At 55.0% G+C, this 15094-nt stretch overlaps 3 protein-coding genes across 3 annotated transcripts in view; 1 reads left to right on the top strand and 2 right to left on the bottom strand.

Annotated features, from left to right (window-relative positions):
* The window catches only part of NPLOC4 (NPL4 homolog, ubiquitin recognition factor), a 31023-nt gene extending 20618 nt beyond the window's left edge, over window positions 1-10405 (bottom strand). The window contains exons 1-7 of the mRNA XM_052807465.1: window positions 10241-10405; window positions 8795-8875; window positions 6056-6168; window positions 4968-5147; window positions 2458-2506; window positions 1549-1643; window positions 203-326 (exon numbers count right to left, since the gene is read on the bottom strand). Of these exons, the coding sequence (XP_052663425.1) occupies window positions 203-326; window positions 1549-1643; window positions 2458-2506; window positions 4968-5147; window positions 6056-6168; window positions 8795-8875; window positions 10241-10255 (657 nt within the window). The 5' untranslated portion in view covers window positions 10256-10405. The remainder of the gene's footprint in view (window positions 1-202; window positions 327-1548; window positions 1644-2457; window positions 2507-4967; window positions 5148-6055; window positions 6169-8794; window positions 8876-10240) is intronic.
* A 454-nt stretch (window positions 10406-10859) lies between these two features.
* TSPAN10 (tetraspanin 10) lies at window positions 10860-12503 on the top strand. Its single transcript, XM_052808468.1, has 3 exons — window positions 10860-11072; window positions 11505-12097; window positions 12181-12503. The coding sequence occupies exons 1-3, from the start codon at window positions 10992-10994 to the stop codon at window positions 12485-12487; spliced, it is 981 nt and encodes a 326-aa protein (XP_052664428.1). The 5' UTR covers window positions 10860-10991; the 3' UTR covers window positions 12488-12503.
* Window positions 12504-12673: 170 nt separating this feature from the next.
* On the bottom strand, window positions 12674-14404 carry PDE6G (phosphodiesterase 6G). The gene is made up of 4 exons (XM_052808044.1): window positions 14283-14404; window positions 13159-13385; window positions 12989-13029; window positions 12674-12870 (listed from the first exon to the last, which is right to left on the bottom strand). The coding sequence occupies exons 2-4, from the start codon at window positions 13302-13304 to the stop codon at window positions 12794-12796; spliced, it is 264 nt and encodes an 87-aa protein (XP_052664004.1). The 5' UTR covers window positions 13305-13385; window positions 14283-14404; the 3' UTR covers window positions 12674-12793.
* Between the last annotated feature and the right edge of the window lie 690 nt (window positions 14405-15094).

Here is a 15094-nt window from a genome sequence, read left to right on the forward strand (position 1 = left end):
TACGAGGAAACTGCTGAACCAGATAGGTTTTGGAGTCCTTTTCTGCAAGGACTGAAGACCTTAACAGCCATTTCCCCAACAACTGCCAATACGCAAAGGTGTCTTGCTCCAAGTTGGCTGTTCTTGAAGTCATCTCTCCAACAATAAAAGTCAAGTCCCTTCTCAGCTTTAAGCACGAGGGCTCCTGCGAGCTCCATCTCACCTGTCTATTGAGAGTGATGGCACTTGGCTGACACTTTGTGCAAATGCCTTCTGGCCAAGGAGGGTGCCCTTCACAGCCCGATTTGATCTTACAGCTGATGTTTTCCAGGGCAACAAATTTCCCCCTGCAAGAAGAAAAAGAGAAAGCCACTGTTACCACAGTAGATGCTTTTGGGTCTCAAAAAGCAAGTGGCTAGAAATATCACAGAGGAAGCAGGGCAGAGGAGACGCGGTGGCACCAATGCTTTGCACCTTCAGAGGATCTCAAAGAGCCCTGCAAACTCCCATGGGTGGATGCTCCGCTCCTACGGTCCCGAAGTAACCTCTGCTGCCCACTTATTGAGGGAGGTCAAGAGGCCAACATGTGCTCCCCGACCCAGCTCCTAAACAGATATTCGAGCAAGAGCAGAGACAGAAAACTCCTGGGACCCTGCTTAAATAATTTATGCAGCACGTGGGAAGTAATAGATTATACCGCTAGGGCAAATTAGAGCTCCTTTCATGTGCACAAGGCTTCCTGCAAACGGAAGTTCAAATAAAAGTATTATGGACTTGAGCTGCATCTCACAAAGACATTAAAAAAATCCCAACGGCATTTAGGAATAGGAGGGAGAAGGTTATACCTCTGCATAACTTATGTAAAGGAGCTGCATTTCAGAACACCAACATCACTGAAGGGGACTTTAAATCCTTTGCTGAACACATGCGCCACAGCGAGGCGTAAAGAAATAAATACTTCTTTCAGCACTTCCTCTCTGCTCAGCACTTATCTGGCCTGTGACACCACAGCATCCTCCACCCCATCATGGGGCAGGACGCCTTATTTTCCAGTTACTGGGTGGTGAGCTATGGCACCACGACAAGAAAGGGTTTCACTAAGAACACATGGAGCATGGGACAGAGCAGAATCAGGCCCTGAGGAATGTTAAGCTCGTCTTTCTGTCCTAATCACGTCTGTAGGTAAGAAAAGCTGTTGGTGAATAAAAGCTCCCCAGGTACACCACAGTCTCAGTGCCTCTCCACGAGATTTGAGATCCAGGCTTGGAGCTTGGTATAATTAGGGAACCTCTTTCCTTCCATCTGGCCATCTCCCCCCATCAGTAGTGCTTCCTGGAAGCAATTACATTGTCACAGCAAAAAAAAAAAAAAAAAAAAAAGACAGATTTAATTTCCCCCCCTGCCCTTTTTTTTTTCCCCTTTTCTTTTTTTTTAATGTGTTGTTTTCTCCTCAGTTTGCCATTCAATAGTTGTATTCAACACTACTCGGGTGAGATCTGTCTGTACTTTCATTTGTATTTTTAAAAAGGAGCTACAACTAGATTCCCTTAAACACAGAGATTTTCTTACTTGTCTGCCCCTCCGGTCAGCTTCCTGATGTAGGCATGGAAGGACATATGCTTCACAGGAGGTTCCAGATGGTTTAAATAATCCTCATCAAAAGGCTGCCAAAAACACCACACAAAGAAAAGCCAGGTCAGACACCTGTCTGATAATACATTGATCACTAAACAAATGGATGTTCTAGAGTCAACCCCAGTGGCTCTCAATGTGGAAACAATCAAGAAAATTTAGGCTCATTTTCAAGGCAGCTACTACTGTGATAGAAACAGTGGGGCTCTACAACAGCGAGTTTTATTATCGCCTCCTACTTTTATAACAGATTGGCTCCACAAATCAGAACAAGTCTCAAAGGCAAAATGCTTTTTCCTTTCAATATCTAACAACAAACAAAAAGCCCAGCTGCTCAAACAAGGCCAAAGAACTTCCAGAGCACACGGCGGGGAAGCGGAGGAACAGCCATCCTGGCTCGCAGCAACTTTTGAGGGATCACTGCCTCATGCCATAAATTATACAGCTTAGCACATTTGTAGGCATTACTAAAGCTGCCTTCAACCTGAATAATACATGGTTAAACTGGGAAGTGCTGGGATCCATGAGAGGGGGGTGAAAGAAGAAGATCCAGGCAGGAGTGAAGAGGGAGGAAAATTGGAGCTTTTCTAAAGCACTTTCTGTTAAACTCATTACTGCAGAAAAACAGAGCATTAACCAGAATAAACCCAGGGTCTCAAAGGCCTAGAGCTTTAGTGATCCTGGATGCGAGCTGGCACCTTTGACAGTGCACGGCAGGATTCTGACCCAGAGCTGCCGTCTCTATGGGGGCAGTGCTCCGAGGAAAAGCATTCATACTGGAAGAAACCAAATCCAAGAGGACATGCTTTTGTGTGACTTTCTGGAGCACCTTCTTGGGGCTCTTACCTCCAGCGGTACACAATGCACACATTTACCCAAGGGGCCATGACGACACCTATGCAAAGAGAGACAGAAGCAGCGTTAACTCTTATTTAACAAGGGAGAAGATGGACGGTCAAAGTTGCTCTGGACTAACAGTTGTGGTGTGGAAGATTGATACAATCACACAGCTCTGAGCAACTCTCCACCCACTAGGGAATATTACAGAGGGGTCACCACAAGACAACTTCACATAAAGAGACAGCAACAGCTTCAGGTTAAATCTGAGAGCCCCAGGTCAAGATGAAACCCTCCTAACGTCTGTGTTGCTGGCAAGCAGCTCTGCTCTCTGAACAGCCACGTGAACCGATGTCAGACCACAGCTTCTCAAGTTTTACAACCCTGCGTTGGGGTTGTGTTACAATTCAAAGTGTTTTAAATCTACGTCACAGCGCTGGCCTGTGTGGTTCTAACAAAAAGACAACCACAACATTCATCCTTTATCAGGCACTAGAGGATGGCCTGGAACAAACAGGGAAGCATGTGTTTATTGGACACATAAAGACCCGCTGGGTAAAGTTACAAAACAGAGGGGAAAACATCTCCTTTTGAGGCGATCGCTTTAAAAAAAAAAAACCAAAACAACAAAAAAATCCCCCCACACCTCTGCCCCAGCACTAGGTCAGTGCTAGTTTTCAAAGGCAGGCCTCTAGAGAGGAGCATGGATGTTGGCTCTTCTAAAGACAAAATGGATGGGATCCAGTTGCAGCATTGCTTTTAACAAAGTATTGTGGCAGATAATGTACATAGAGGACCACTAAAGGCTGCTAATGCACTCAGCTGAACGCCAGCATCCCTTCATGTTTAGATTGATATGCACTCACAAATACAGGAACAAGCCCAGACACACTCTTTTTATCATAAATATCCACCACTGTGCTTTGGCTCCCTGCTAAGAACAATACCTTCATTTATTCTTTTGAAAAATGTGGTCAAATTAAAGACAATGTTTTTGCCATGGAGTGGTGGGTTTTGCCTTTATTGTTTCGATAATGTGACATTTTCCTCATTTATCATCAGCCTGAAAAGGTTAGATAGGATTTTCCATGTAAAGGCTACGTCTCTCCAAACTTCCTTGCTGCTGCAGCCCTAAAGATAAACCATATGGAAGACAACACAATGGGGAAGGGCGAGCTATTCTGTTTCATAAAGAATTCCTGGTTGGCTTTAAAATTTTCACTCAAGCCCTTGCAGAAGTTACTTTGCAGAGGGGTCCAGCCCCAAGCCAACAACCAGTACAGACATCAGGCCAGGAGCCAACTGGGACGTTGTTAACGATGAGCAATAAAAACCAACCATCTAGACAGAGGACATTTTAGCAGCATCAGTGTAGATTTACGGTAGTATTAACTCACCATTGTATTATTATTTTTACAAAAAATACAGGCTGCTTTGTTTACCTAAGCCTCTTGCAGCTAAGACTTTTGGCAAAGCTGGACTTTGCTGCACTTCTGCGAGCAAAATGGACTCCCTGGTTTCACAGAAAGGTTAGAAAGGCACGTGATGGAAAGGAAGCCAAAAATTAAGCAGGCAGAGACCCAAGTCCCACTTCCACGTCTCTGCCATTGGATACTTCCACTCATTCCCTTCACTGCTGTGTTCTTCCTTTATGAGGAGTGGCTGGATCTGAAGACACAGAAGTGCTCCTGCTCGGGACATCCTAGGTGAGGTGCCACACGCACTCATCGCAGTGCCGAAGACAGCGATGCAGGGTTGTGTTGGCTCTGCCCAAGCAGGGAAAGACTGCACGGCAGCCAGAAAAGGTGACAGAGCTCAGGTCTCCGCTCTTGACAGAGGAGCCGCCCGTGATTCAGAAAACGAATCTGACCTTGATGTTCACCCGCTGCTGGCTGGGTGATGCTGAGACAGCAGCTCTGGCTGAAAGCACATTTCCCCGTCCGCACCCCTCCTGCGAGATGGAGACCTGGCCCTGCTGCCCCACACGCCTGTCACCTCAGGACCCAAGCAACAGGGAGCTACATATTGAGACCATATGGAACAGAAGCTACTGCAGACAGCAGGCCCCTGCTTATTAAGCAATATGCCACACACAGAGCATAACCTAGTATTTCTACACAGCACTGGCTGCCAGGACATCCTGGGGAAGAATTCAAAGTATTCATTTTAATCTAGAGAGCTCCAAATGTTTTAGGAGCACAAAATATACGATCACAAGTCCCATAGCAGGGGCCACCTAGATCAAAACAATAGATGCTCTGAATGAGTCCTTCCTGGCAAAGACCCTGGGATTTTGGTATCTGCTTCCTTCCTCAGCTCACCAGAGCTCAATTTAACCTTCCCGGACAATGGCAGGGGCTGTTTTCCCTTGTGAACATTTCAAAGGCAGTGAGGAATAGAGCAGTGGCACAGAGGGCAGTTCCCATAGCACACTTCCTGGCTGCAGGTTTCAGACAAGATGTTACAAGCTCTGGTAAGGCACAGATGCATTGCCAGAAACAAAGTCCACCTGTACTTACAGCTGCTGGTCTCGATTTCGGTAAATCTTCCCATCCTGTTTGATCAGATACTGGTCGATCTCATCTTCCACCACCTGGGGTGCCCCCACAGGCCGCAGACCTTGGGAGACAGAGGTGTCCATGGTCTCTGAGGAGCAGCCAGCCGGGCTCGAGGGGTAGAGAAACAGCATATCGCCATGCCTATGGGTGTGGAAAAACAACACACAGGTATCAGTAGTTGCTTCTGGGTAGCAAACCTCCCAGACCACTGAGGAACGTGTAATTTATCACAAACTACACACAGAGTAGCAAACGTGCAGTCCGAAGCCATTCCGTTAGCCACCTCTTTCTGCTGCTTTGGTCATTTGCACAACAAATGCAAATCTTTTCATCAGGAGACAGGACCGTGGGAAAAAGATGAAGAAAAAGGCAAAAGGAGCCTATGGAGAGAAGCGACAGCACCAGCAAGAAAAAGGACTAGTGTGGATCCTGTGCACGTCAAGTCACAGTCCTCCCAAGGCAGCTGCCAGCGCTCACACATTCAAGTGACAAGTTGCACACGGTGGTAACAGCTCTTGTATTTTTAACCAGTTTAACATTATTCCTGACATGAACAGAATTAAGACATCCCCAATCAAACATGAAGCGATTGCACCATTTGGCACCTCTGATCTCCCTAGGTGCCTGGCTACAGAAGGCAGGAACCCTGGCTTCTGCACACGGGACTATCAGACTCTGGCACTGATGCAGAAAAAAAGGATAGCGTGAATGAAAGCAGGGATGAGGGAGCTTGCTGTAGGCTGTAAAAGAGCAAACAGGAGGCCCGTTGCTGCCTCACCACAACGAGCAAACACAACGCAAGAAGTGACCTAAGAAATGGCTGCCACAGCCTCACATGTAGTCAATTTGATCAGCCCCATTTCAGCACGTCAATCAAGCTTGTTCCTTCAAGTAGTTGGTGAGTGATAGCTGAAAGCTTAGAACTTCTGTAACGCGATGTTGCCTGCTGCTGCCCAGTTTGGAGGGAAGAGTTCAGGCAAGCTCAGAGAAGAGGCACCCTGTTGTACAAAGCCCCCCCTCCACCCACAGCGCTCTCTGTCAGGACTTACTTGATTTTCAGTAAGTTGAGGGATTTGTTTTGTGATGCTGTGATCTCTCCTGTCCTGTTTCTATTGGTGTAGACAGAAAACCCATTATTCCTGAAACCAAATTCTTTTGCAACCTGAAAGAGAGAGAAGAATGACAAGGTTTAAGATACCTCACACCCCCGGTCAGATGCTGAAAGCTGCTCAGAGCAAGCGCTAAGTCCAGGGAACTTCTATTGCAAAACGTTAGCTGAATTCATCCACATTTCTGAAGAGCGCAGGACAACTGAGAAAAATAGAAACACTTAGTAACACAAGCAATCCATTAAAAAAAGCAACTTAAACAGAATGTGTCTCTCACTCACACAACACAAATGCAGTATTTCATCTAAATCCAGGCAAGCACTGTCATGACTAGAGGGGGGGAAACTATCTTCTCCATTACCCCAGTTCTCTCGCTCCAGCACATACCAGCCAAGTCATTCTCATCTTCCCACGACCAGAATTCCTCAGTCCAGATCTTCACCTCTGAGGACGTTTTGCCCTCAGCTCCGCTCCCGCCTACCCGTTGCTACATGAGTTTCACTCAAGCTCTTCCTGCTGTTCTCCTTCCAGTTTTTCTCCATTTGCCTCTTTTCTCCTGATGGAACTTATCCTCACAACAACCACCTCTCAGTTCCTGGGCAGGTTTTTTCCCTGCTTATCCTCTCACCAGTTCAGTTTAAGGCTGCTTTACTCTTAATCAGTCAAATGCCTCTTCACAGCAATAACAATTTTCACGTTTGGCCACTTAAAAACATAATCAGTTTAAAAGTAGCATTAAAAGTTTCTCTAGATGACAAGTTTCTTCCTAAATTCTTAAGTTAAAAGCCTCTATTTTTATTAAGTACATCTCCCTATGGCTTTGGTAGGGCTCAGAGACAGTGACTGCACACAGGACAAATCTAACAAGCCACAAACACAACTGTCACATGAGCAAAGTCATGGAAAGCAGTTTCTCTACTGTCAGCTTTGCTGCAATTTGTAGCAGCAAGCGATCTGCCATTTGAATGGAAGCACAACTTTCAAATGGTTCATCTCCTGTGTTACGCCTGCCAGGGTTTAACGTTGGCTCCTCAGGCCACAGACTTCACCAGTTTTTTTGGGGGAGACAAATTCCACAATACATTAACGAAGGCTCAAGTTAGTTCCTAACTCAATTCTAACCTGAACGCACCCGAGAGTTTACTTTCTTAGTACTCTTACCTAGGACGTGCTACAAAAGATGGAGAAGATTATCGGGGCCCTTATCACTCTGAAACGTGCTTTTTTGCACACTTCTTTTGCAACCTCTCTGGAGTCATCAAGGAGGAGATCTAAGTTAATTGCTAGCATAGAAGCAGCAATCTGATGCCTCTTTAATTACAGCTATCTAGCTAAATATGAAATCCACCATATGGATTAACATTTCAGTGTTAAAATCCACAGCTATTAATATGCACATATCTTAGGTGGTAAAATTTGCAACATTTCCCTTTCAAGTAAACCCTATATCAGGAAAGAAACCTAAACATTTCTTGTATTCAGCTCAGCAAGAGGATATAGTTTTCCCCAGATCAACAGGCAATTTCAGTGAGTGCAGATGCTTTTGTTCCAACAGTAAATGGTTGCAAGCACGATTGTTCCACACTGCCTCGGGTAATATGAACCCTTGAAACCGAGCAGCTTGTTTTGCACAGGTTCCAGAGATTTTGAAAGCAACGCTTTTTTTTCCCTGGGGTGAGACTGTTCAGAGGCTGCAGTAGGTGTCTCTGACCCAGCCCTGAAAGGCATCAGGATTTTCGCTTGGTCAAGTGGGGATTGCTGTTGTGGTCTGGGCCCAAGCTTCAAACAAAGCAAACAACTCACAAACAGCAGCAGGTTTCAGTCTGCTCCCCTTCCCCCTCGGAGGGAGAAAGGAAATCTAGCTGACTAGAAGAATGGCCCTTCGGGCACAGGAACACAAAGTACTTCTCTTACGAAGCAAAGAAATCCTAATCTGAGGGTTCCAGGTTACAGCGGAGTTCCAGGAGGGAAGGAAATGGAGAACTGCTCACTCTTAAATAGCAAACTTTAGACATTGAGCAGTTGCATCAGACCAAAGAACAAGCTACAGCCAACTCCAAATTTGACAACTCCAACGCTCAGTGTGTTCGCCTCATCTCAGGATGGAAATCCTTCCCAGGAGACCCTGGAGGGTCTCACATCGCCTTAAGATCTCGCCTTAATTCCCTCCTTCCTCTCTCTCAAAACCACATTGGAAAACCAGCGGCACACAAAGCACGTTCAAATGATATTCAAAGTGCAAATCAAGCAGCTGAATTTCAACCGGATCATGCCTGAAGAGGCCAGTCCCTTGCAGCAGGCTTTGACTGTCAAACAGCTTTCCTGTGTTGTTGTCAGCCTCCGCTTCCCCAGCTGCCATTTTTTTGGGAGAACACTAAAAACATGTCCTCCCCCAGGAAAGCTCCCACCCCAGGAAACTCCAACTGAAAAGCTGAGTAAGTTTTCTTCTTTAATTTTGTTATGCTCCCTCTGGAACAGCAATGAGAAAACTGGTTTTGGCTACACCAATAAAAATGCCATTTTCCACAAGGCACGCCGATCCTCGCTGCTCTCAGCACATTTGCCCAGCAAGGTGAAGCGCGTATCTCCCACGAGAGAGAGCCACTGCACGGGCTGAGCCGCAGGAGCCCTGCCTTGTTCCACAGGCGAGCAGGGAAGGCGCAGAGAGGCTCAGGGTACCTTCTTGAGGAATGTCGCCACTGTTTCTCGCTTCGTGGCCGTGATGCGCTTCACCCCTTCCGGCGACTGCACGCGGATTATCTGCAGGGTTAAGAGGACAGTTCGAGTTAGTGACGGGGGGACAGAGCCCACCCTGTGCTCACAGCCTGCTGAAGCCACATCAAAGTTTCACCCACACGACGCAGACCATTCCCACCACTCCTCCCTCCTGCTTTTAATGCTGCTCTTCAAAAGGGTGTGCAAATGCACAAGGAAGTCATTTGCTCTCGGTAGGGCAGCACCGGACTGACGTTTGCACGCTGCAGGATGAATTACCCTAATGCATGAGGCACGGCAAGAAGCTGGCACCAAGAAAAATGCTAACACTGCTTTTTTTGTCAAAGCTCCGACCTCAGATGAGGAATTAAACTTTCAGAAGAAGGGTGAATCAGAGCTTCCACAGAAGCAATTTATTCGGTGCCTACACACAAATGCTGGCCTAACTGGTGCTAATGGGCACCTGCGCTGTTGTTGTGTTTCAACCCATGTCACTGACGTGCAGCTTCCATCACTAACGAAAAGACGAGGAGAAGAGCCACAAGGCTCAGGCTATTCCGGTGAAACACTGAACAGCAGTTTTGCTGCAACCTGAAGTCAGACATGGGAAAACCTGGCAGTTTTCTGGGGAAAAACCCAGGGACGATTCTTCGTGTACTGGCAAAGAAGTGGCAAATGTAAACATCAGTGTCCTCATGCTGCCGGGGACCAGAGAAGAGACTGAAGTTGCTCTAAAGAGCACTTTCCCCTGCTGACACCTAATGCAGAGCCAGGCTGAGGATGGCAGCGTGCGTGCTGAAAGGAGGGACACGGGAGGACACAGGAGGACACGGGAGGACACGGGAGGCTGCCGGCGTCCCGGCATTACCTGGCAGGAGCCCCTTTACGCTCTCCCGACTTTCAGCACGGGAACAAGCCCGGCCTGACGGGAGCGGGAGGCCTTGACGGTACCGACGAGCCCCTTCTCCAGCGATGCCGGCACCCCGGCCAGGATCGGGCACCTTCCCCCGAGATCTCCCCACCCGGGGCTGAGCGGGACCCGGGGGTCCCGGTCCCAAACCTCACACGCTACGAGGGGGAAGGGGGGGGGGGGGGGGGCATTTCCCTGGGGCAAAAGCACGGGGAATCCGTCCAAGGCACCGCTCCAGGGGCGGGGGCGGCGGGGGGGGCTGCCCGGCCCGGACACCGCCAGCTCCCGTTCCCGGCCGGGCCCGGCCCCGGGGGTGCTACGCTTCCCAGCGGGCTCCCGGTGGGATGCCCCGTTCCTAGACGCCGGCGCGGCCCCGGGACGGCCCGGTGCGGTCCCGCCGGGCGGGGTGAGCGCGGCCCGGCCCCGCCGCCCCACAGGAATCTGCTGCCTCATCGCCCCTCCCCCCCCCCGGCCGCCGCCGCCGCCCGGCCCCCACTCACGATCGTCTCCGCCATGGCGCTGCCCCTTCAGGAACCGGAGCTTGTCGCGCCGTCCAGCTACCGGCGCGGCCCAACTACGGTCCAGCCCGCTCCACTCCGCGTCGCTTTCCCCGGCCCGGCCCGCTCCGGCCCTCCGCCTCCCGGGCCCGGCCCGCCGCCTGCGCTAACGCTTTCCCCCCCCCCCCTCCCACCCCCCCCCGGAGCCCCGCACCCCGGCACCCGCGTTCCGCCGCGCGAGGGTTCCTAGGCCGGGCGGGGCGGTCCGCCCGCCACAGCCGTCCCCCGCGTTTGCCTCGGTGCCACCGCCACAGCCGTCCCCCAGGCTGCCTCGGTGCCACCGCCACAGTCGTCCCCCCGGCCACCGCCACCCGCACTCTTTCGTTCTGCCACCCCCCCCCCCCCCAGGGTGTCCCCGCTGCGGGGTCCGGCCCGGGCGTGGGGACCCCCAGTGCCCCCCTCGCCCCCTGTATGGGACTGGGGTGGGGGGAGCTCCCATCGGCCAGACAGAGGGACGTGGGCTCTGCTGGTACTTTTCCCCCCTCGCTCACCCCAATACCCCACACATCTTGCTGTTGCCCTCGTTACCGACCCCGCTAACGGGGCGGTGGGCATGGGGTGCTGCAGCGGGGGTGGGCAGGATCGGGCCCAGCTGTGGTGGCGGGGAGCTGCAGCCCTATTTAAGCACCGGCCACAACCGACTCACATGATGGGAGTGTGACTGCCTAGGCTAGAGGGCCAGGCTGTGAGCAGGATGGCGCTGAGCAGAGTACGGCTCTCCCAGCACCGTGGGGCAGCCATCAGCGGGGAGACCACCCGGCTGCTGCTGCCCCAGGTAATGCCGGGGGTCCTGCAGGACCCCCGGTCCCCTCCCTCGGGACCCTCACCCTGCAATCCTGTCCCATGCACCCCGTGTCCCCCGACCGCTGGGTGCTGGCTCCGTGACGGAGCCCGCAGCACCCGTATCCCTGGGGGTCTCCGTAGGGATGAAGCTGGGGGTCCCTGTTAGGGGCAGGGTCTCTGGGAGAGCACCCACGTGCTCCCCGTCTGCTCGGACCCCCGGGTCTCCGTGACGGGCAGGGTTACAACGTGGGGGGTGGATGCGGGGCACCCTGCAGAGGGGGGGTCTTGCAAAGAGGGGGGCATGGTGGCTCCAGGAGGCCGTGACAGCTGCGGGACAGCGGGGTACGTGGCCTGAGGGGGGGGCATTTCTGGGGGTCTGCTGGGGCCGCCCCATCGGCTGCGAGCGGCTCATCTGTCCGTGCAGGCGTCCAGGCTGGTGGAGCTGCCCTACTCCTCCTCCGACGATGATGATGGCTCGCTGGCCGGGGACACGGACCTTCCCACGGCCGAGCAGGACCCCGGGGTGTGGTGCTCCGTCCCCCCCAAGCCGGGGACCTTCAGCCAGTGCGTGCGGTACCTGGCCTTCCTCTGGAACCTCCTCTTCCTCCTGCTGGGCTTGCTGGCCCTGGCTGCGGGGGTATGGGGGCTGCTGGCCAAGGGCTTGCTGGGGGGGGAGCGCCTGGCCCCCCTGGGCTCTGACCCCATGCTGCTTTTCGTACTGGTGGGGCTGGGGGCCAGTGCCGTCTCCCTGGCCGGCTGCCTGGGTGCCCTCCGCTCCAACCCCTGCCTGCTGCGCTTCTTTGTGGGGGCCGTGCTCGCCTTCGCGGGGCTGGAGGTGCTGGGGGGGCTGCTGCTGTTGGCAGCGCAGCACCGGCTGCGGGATGCCCTGCGGGATGCCCTGCTCCTCTGCCTCTTGCACTACCAGGAGGAGCCTGACCTGCGGTTCCTGGTGGACGAGGTGCAGCGGAACCTGCGGTGCTGCGGCCTCGGCTCCTATCGCGACTGGGAGACCAACCCGTGAGTCGGGGTGCCGGGGGGGGGCCTGTCCCCGCACCGGGAAGGTGAGCGGACCCGGCAGCTTTCCTTGTCCATCCCCGCAGGTACTTCAACTGCAGTGCCCCGGGAGTGCAGGCGTGCAGCGTCCCTGCCTCCTGCTGCCTGGACCCCTGGCAGAATGGCACCGTCGCCAACACCCAGTGCGCCTTCGGAGCCCTGCGCCTTGGGGACGCGGCGGCCGGCACCGTCGTGCACCTGGGGGGCTGCGTGGCACAGCTCAGCGCCTGGCTCCGCGGTCAGGCGGGCGGCATCGCGGCCGGCGCGGCCGTGCTGGTGCTGGTTGAGGCTGCCGGCGTGTTCATGGCGCTGAAGGTGCTCAGAGACATCGTGCCCGTCAGGGTGCGGGATTGAGAGCGTGCTGGCTGCCACCCGGGGTGGGGGACACCGTGGGGTTGGGGACATGCGGGGGACTGATCCAGCCCCAAATAAACCTTGTCAGAAACCTGAACCCCATCCCCGTCCTGTCCATTCCACCCTGTGGCTTGGGGAGACGCTTTCCACCCGCATCCCTGCCAACCTCAGACCACGACACCAGGCTCCCATGCTCGTTCTGGGTTTTAATGAGCATTTCTCCAGGCTGAGCCCCACCATGCAGACGGGGCAGCTTCTACCTATGCAGCCCTATAGGGCGGGTGGGTGGCGGTGGCCACAGCCTGCCTAGATGATGCCGTACTGGGCCAGCTCGTGCAGCTCCAGGTGGCTGAAGGCTTCCCAGGGACAGATGACGGTGATGTCTGGGGAGAGGAGAGAGGCTGCATCAGCGTGACCCCCCCCCAGCCCAGCTGCCGGTGGCTGTGCACGCAGCGAGCCCCATTCCCCACCCGCGGCAAAGCGGGGACAGGACCCCCGTACCTGTTCCCAGCCCTTCCATGCCTGGGATGTCGTCACCGAACCTGCAAGGAGAGAGAGCGTCTGTCCTGACCCCCGGCCAGCCCCCACCCACCCCAGCCTGGCACGTATGGCCATGTCCTGGCCCCCTCCCCAGGGCTCTGTCATGGGTCCTGGGGCTCTGCCCCACTCACCCCTGCACCCCCTTTTTGGGGGGCTTGCTTTTGAACTGCCTCGTCTGCCTCTGCTTGAATTTGGGTGGTCCCTTCCGTGGGGTGGCGGGTCCCCCAGTCACCCTCGTGACTGATTTGATCTCTGGCTTGGGGGGCTCCAGGCTCATGGCTGTGCCGGGGCCGGCAGCCTGCCCTGGGTCGCGGTTGTGCCTGTGGGTCCGGTGCTGGCACGGGATGGCCCCTCACACCTGACGGAGGAGAGACACAGGGGGGGGTCACCAGCTTCTCCTACCACCCACAGGCACCCTGTGCCCCTGCTCCCACCCTGTCCTGCCACGGGGCCCCTCGGCCGTCACTGATCGGCTTTTTCCAGGCTGCCCCGGGAGGAAAGTCCTCTCCCAGCAACCTTGACTTAGCCCAGCTCAGACCCCACTAATCCCCTTACCCCAAAGGCAGGGAAGGGCATCCCCGGGGGCAGCAGGGCTGCCTCCCTTTGGGGCTATTCCTCCAGCCTTTGCCCCCCACCCCAGCGTGGATGTGACACCCGGGGAGCCCCTCGCCGGCACTGCTGGGAGCCCCCACCGTGGTTCGCCCGTGGTCTGTGCCGAGCTGTGCGTGCCGCAGTGGGTCGGCATCCGTGCAGCCGCAGGCGTGGGAGAGAGGCGTCCCTCAGGGCTTGTTTGTAGCGGGATGGGTTTCGGGGATGGTGGGCACCCTGGGCTGCGGACCCCTCAGGACCTGTGTTGGGATGCGGGTGGCCATGGTGGTGGGGGGATTGGAGGGCGGCCGCCGAGGCGGACATCGCAGGGCAGCACGTGGGCTCTGTCCCGCTGCGGTCGTGCCTCCTCCGGGCACGGCAGCCATGCCACGGGCCGGGCATGGGAGTGTTGCGGCACAAGAGACGGCTCTGGCATCGGTGCGAGGGGGTCCAGCCCCGCTGCGGAGCCCAGCGGCTGAGCACGGGCCCTGGGCAAGAAGGGATCTGGCTCTGGGAGATGCCGGAGACGCCGCTCCCGGCTGCAGGTAGCAGGAGCGGGAGGCAAGAGCAGGATCCTGCCTGGAGCAAAGCAACACCCTGCCCCGAGAGCCCCGGTGCCACTGGGACCGGGTCCCATCCCGCGCACGGAGCAGAGCCCCGGACTTACGCAGCCGCCGTGGTCCCCGAGGCCAGCGCTGCTCCGCAGGAGACCCTCCGTCCCGCTCCCACCGGCGCACGTCCTATAGATGCTCTGAGTGGCTTTTAGGAGAAGGCAGATTTATCCTGCTCTGGGGTAATAGGATTATTTATGTCCCTTCTTTTCAAAGGGGTAATCTGATGTCCTTCCCCACGGCTTTGTCCTGGTGGGATGGGGGGGTGGATGGGGACAGGGTATCTGGATTAGTGCCAGTGGGACTGACAGTGTCAGGACGGGCAGCAAATCACCCGTGGGGGGGATCCTGCCTCCTCTCCCCAAACCGCTGAGGCATCTCTCCCGGGGGAGCCCCGCTCCCCAAGAGATCACCCCGGTGCCCCTCGATCCCAGGGGCAGGGATGGGACCCCCAGCCTGCCCAGGACCGTGGACCGGCTCTCCACAAGGATCTGCGAGCCGGGAACCAAACACCCTTTGTGGCTTGACCCCAACAGGGCAAGGCAGTAATGCAGGCAGCCACAGGCAGGCTGTGCCGGGAAATACCGGCAGCAGAGCCTGTGCGGTTGAAACTACCGGGACGCGCTGGGTTTTCAGCCTGTGCCCTGTGTTTTGTGCCAAGCACAGTCCGGTCCTGACAGCGAGGGCTGCCGGGTACTGCTGCCGGGGGTCCTGCCTGCAGGCGCTGCCAGATTCCACCCTGGCGTGGGTGAAGGTCTTGGCACAAGAGCTGCCCTCCGAGCATTGTCCCTGCCGGTGCCACCGCGGGATGCCTTCACCCAGGGGACAGCCCGAGCCCTGCCTGGGCACGGGCATTGCAGGCCAAAAT

The sequence above is a fragment of the Harpia harpyja genome, chromosome 14 (assembly GCF_026419915.1).
Source record: "Harpia harpyja isolate bHarHar1 chromosome 14, bHarHar1 primary haplotype, whole genome shotgun sequence".
NCBI lineage: Eukaryota > Metazoa > Chordata > Aves > Accipitriformes > Accipitridae > Harpia > Harpia harpyja.